The sequence below is a fragment of the Etheostoma spectabile genome, chromosome 2, assembly GCF_008692095.1.
Source record: "Etheostoma spectabile isolate EspeVRDwgs_2016 chromosome 2, UIUC_Espe_1.0, whole genome shotgun sequence".
Taxonomy (NCBI): domain Eukaryota; kingdom Metazoa; phylum Chordata; class Actinopteri; order Perciformes; family Percidae; genus Etheostoma; species Etheostoma spectabile.
Window position 1 is genome coordinate 26,509,658 of NC_045734.1, and position 4,202 is coordinate 26,513,859.

The 4,202-nt window shown below is 42.6% G+C and overlaps 1 protein-coding gene across 2 annotated transcripts in view; it reads right to left on the minus strand.

The window, feature by feature from the left end:
* pdgfba (platelet-derived growth factor beta polypeptide a) overlaps positions 1-3,096 on the minus strand; it is a 15,959-nt gene extending 12,863 nt beyond the window's left edge. For both annotated transcript variants that reach the window (XM_032534434.1, XM_032534427.1), the window contains exon 1: positions 2,240-3,096. In XM_032534434.1, coding sequence (XP_032390325.1) covers positions 2,240-2,311 — 72 coding nt within the window. In that variant the 5' untranslated portion in view covers positions 2,312-3,096. The remainder of the gene's footprint in view (positions 1-2,239) is intronic.
* Between the last annotated feature and the right edge of the window lie 1,106 nt (positions 3,097-4,202).

Consider the following 4,202-nt stretch of genomic DNA (forward strand, 5'->3'; position numbering starts at 1 on the left):
TGTGTGTGTGTGTGTGTGTGTGTGTGTGTGTGTGTGTGTGTGACTGACTGACTGTGCAAACTGAAGTCTTTTCCACAGACAGATGTGGCAGAACTAAGACGTCAAAGATGTCTCCATTTTTCCCATCACTGGACCAAACATTGTGACAAGAAGAGGATTAGAGTGTCAGAGTCCCAGTTGGACTCACATGGCAGGTCAGTGTTCTTTTAAATACAAAACCACGTCAGATGTCCAAAAGATGTCTGTGCAAGCTGCAGGTTGACTCTTCATACACATGAAGACGAGCATGCTGACAGTTTCCGTGATTATCCTGTACATTATGAGATCCCAGGTTCAACTCCAACAACAGCCAGTTTCCACCCAAAGTGCCTGTGTGCTTTCACTGACCTTCTGCCTTCTATAGCTCAATGTGCACCACTGAGTGTTTGTTGCATCTTATGTGCACTATGTGAACTGTGATTATGTGAATGTCAAAGAGTTCTCCAATCGTTGGTTCCACCAGCTACAGGATGGGGAACCTTTGGGATGCTTTGAGATTCCTACCTTATTGGTAAGAAACACAACACACAAAGCAAAGGCAGAAGCAGCGCAATGTTTGAATACAAAAAAATATCTACAAAAATATACAAATATCTTAGGATCGAGTGGATGGTTGGGTGTACACAGTATGAGACACCAGAGACCATGGTTAATTACTCATTCCTCACGTCTTAACTCCAGAGGTTATGGTCTGGATGGGAGCCTGCTTTAATTGCTACCCAACACGCTATCATTGCTAGGTTTTACAGTGGTCATCTGACTGCTCATTCATATGACAGATGTTGAAGATGGCCAAATGAGGGTGTGAACAGCATGGCCTGTGAAACACTTTGCCATAGGTAAAACATTACCTTAGCTATTCATTATGAAAAAAATATAATACCGGTACGGTTAAAATGTGCATGTCAAGATGAGGTGGATAAGCATCATTGGTAAAGAGGAAAAAGTAATTGCACACGATACGTATAACAGTGTTGTTGGAAATCTTTACCAATTTTAGCCATATAGAGGAAACTCGGTCAGGGTTTTGTGCAAACTTTTTTTTCTTTTCTACCTAAATGTGTATTTGGTCAACTGAAAGTTTCTGTTTGCTGGCTGCCAGCTAAAGGAAGAGGTGTCTGGAGGAAACACTGGGCTGAATAAGGTAAGAGTACACACAGCACTGACAGAATATATCCGCAGAGAAAATACTTTCAGTGGTGGAGTGACAACAGGACATCAGTGAGGTGTTGTGTTATGTTGTGAGCAGCAGGAGTTACTGTTCTCCTGCTGCTGGGCCACCAGCCAAGGCCCTGCCTCACCCTCTCTCTCCCTATTTCTATGACAGAAGGACTCTTCCTTGTAACACTTCAGGGGAATCACTTTGATGAGACATGAAGACAAACCGCAGAGAGAAACAGATCCCTCAATCTGCAAAAGCTGCAGAGTCACAGACAGGGAAACTGGAAAAACTGATGTACAGGCTGTCACACATACACACACACACGCACACACACACACACACACACACACACACACACACACACACAGAAAACACACGACAACCACACACACACACACACACACATAGAAACATGCACACACACACACACACACACACCACACACACACACACACACACACACAGACACAAAAATTGGAAATTAGTCTGTGAGGGTGGAATCACTAAAAAAGTGTGTGTGTCTGTGTGTATGTGTGTGTGTGTGTGTGTGTGTGTGTGTGTGTGTGTGTGTGTGTGTGTGTGTGTGTGTGTGTGTGATTGGATAATAATCTTACAGAGGTCTCTTGGAGCAACTCATTATTGCCAGTTTAGTAAAAGATCAATGAGAGGATCCAGACAGAGACAATGTCCCCATCAAGAGAATTTGGGTTGATGACTTCATCGTCCAGAAAAGGGTTTATATTCAATTTTGTCTTAATTTACCTTAATTCACCTTCACATGGGTTCATAAGAGAGGTAAAATAGCATCCCCCCGCCCCCACCTTCCCCGATATTGGACTATCTATATTAATTTGGTGGATGCTTGCTTCATTATGGTAACCACATTTTATGTACCACTACATCATAATGCTTTTATCGTAAAATCAATATTTTTTATGACTGTCATTTAGTACAAACACGCATTTAAAATCCATGTCTGTCATATTTCCCCTTACCGACTAGAGGTCATATGTTTACCAGCACATCCCCCGGTCTTACCTCAGCGCTGCCGAGCCGCAGACGGGCCGCTGAGAGCGCAGCTATCAGCAGCAGCAGGACCCAGGACCTCATGTTGCCGCCCAGCCTGAGGAGCCGCAAGCGACCGGCTGGGCATTTAGCACCTCGGCGTCCAATCCCCCGGCTGCACCGAGCCTGGTCCCGGTGTAGTGTGCTTGCCACTTGTGCAAGGCACGCACTGTTTAATATCCCCAAATGTGTCACTGCCTATATGCGTTGCTTGTCCAATGAATGTTTGCTCACGGTGACTCACGCGCAGGCTAGACGTCTGACTCTGTCCATAAAGCTGTTTTGAAAACTCTCAAAATGAAACGTCAAGGATACTGTGGGACAGGTGCGTAATGCGTACTGAGTATTAGCATACACGAAGGCTACAGCCACGCGAGTCCCAATAAACTCCCGCTACGATTCAAAGAATGTCTCCAAATGGGTAATAAAAAAAAGAAGACGATCCAGTCAAAAATGTTCAGATCACGTGCTCCCGTTCCAAAATCATAGTTTAATGTAACAATAATGCAGCATTTTCCTTATTAGTAAAACCCCGCATCTGCAAAGGTCCGTGCGTAAAAGTTGGTTCACCTTGGACTGGGGCGCTTGTGCGTAATTCTCTGGACCCTCCGCTACAAAAGTCAGATTACTCTCATCCCGGCGCGATTCACTTCACTGCAAACAGCCTATCGGTTATCTTAAGGGTCTCTTTTATTGATAGCTCCACCCAGTGTATATGTCACTCTGTCTCTGCTCCCTGTCACGGTGTTTCTCCGTTCACTAGCTGGATCAGGTTGTTCTCGCCCCTCGTGCTTCTCCTCTCTGGTTGCGTCTTGAGCAGTGGGCAGCTTTTACACAGGCCTCCCTCCTGAAGTTTCAAACATCAAGTCAGACAGACAAAGGCCAAAAAAAACGGAAATTGGGCGATATTGCGTTCAACATAAGAGAAAAGAGTTGAATTTGCATGAATATTTTATGTTCTCTGTGCTGTAACTGGGTTATCACAAACCAATGAAATGTGTATGACAAATCAAGACCACTGTGGATGAGAGAAACGAGTATGGGAATTAAAACAAGATTGGCATCATGTCAAGTGATTTATTGAAATAAAAAAGTACCATAGCCATTCATCCAAATGACATGCTACATTAAAACTCCGAAGATAATATAAAACTGTGTCATTTTTATATTGAATATTTTATGAATGTAACTGACTTTGGATTATTTATCAGCCCCGCTCTGAATTTATGCCCTGAAAATATGGAGAAAAAAAAAGAAAGAAAACAATATTTTTCTATTGATCACTTTCTTTTTCTCAGATGGAGCTTTTGTGATATTCACGTAGGCCTGTATATCTTTCTGTATTGACAAGACAGTGACAACGTGGCCTATTCCTAATTAAAAGTTTTACTTTGAAAGTTTCTTACCGGAAGTGTAAATTCTTGTATTGCTGACTTGACTCTGGTCCTCAAATGTGCGCCAGGGCCCCTGATCCTCTCCTCTTGAAGGCAGGGCTCACCACCTCCTTATTAGGAACAAGGAGACCTGAGCACCCATGAGTGCTCTTAAAGGGAAAGTTTGAAGCAACAATACGGATTATTAAGGCCTAATGTGCATTATGTCAAATGTTTATTTTTTGCATTTTTTCACAATGGAAAAAAGGTTTTCTCTGTGATTAGTAGCCTAACCCTGTATTAAAACAGTGATTCAACCTTTTTGGTCTGAAGTACAGTAGTCTTGCTTTGCCAGAACTCTCTCCACAGAGGTACTGTAATCCCACAGCCCGGTCAGATAAACTCACGTACCCCTTCATCTATTCCCAATGTATGTTCAAAATGTAAAAAACTATTCATCATATAAAACTTGATACGTTAATTGTTTCATACTTGTTGAATGTTAAATACTAATTTGGTTTGGTTAGCAATCATACTACTACTACTACTACTACTACTACTAC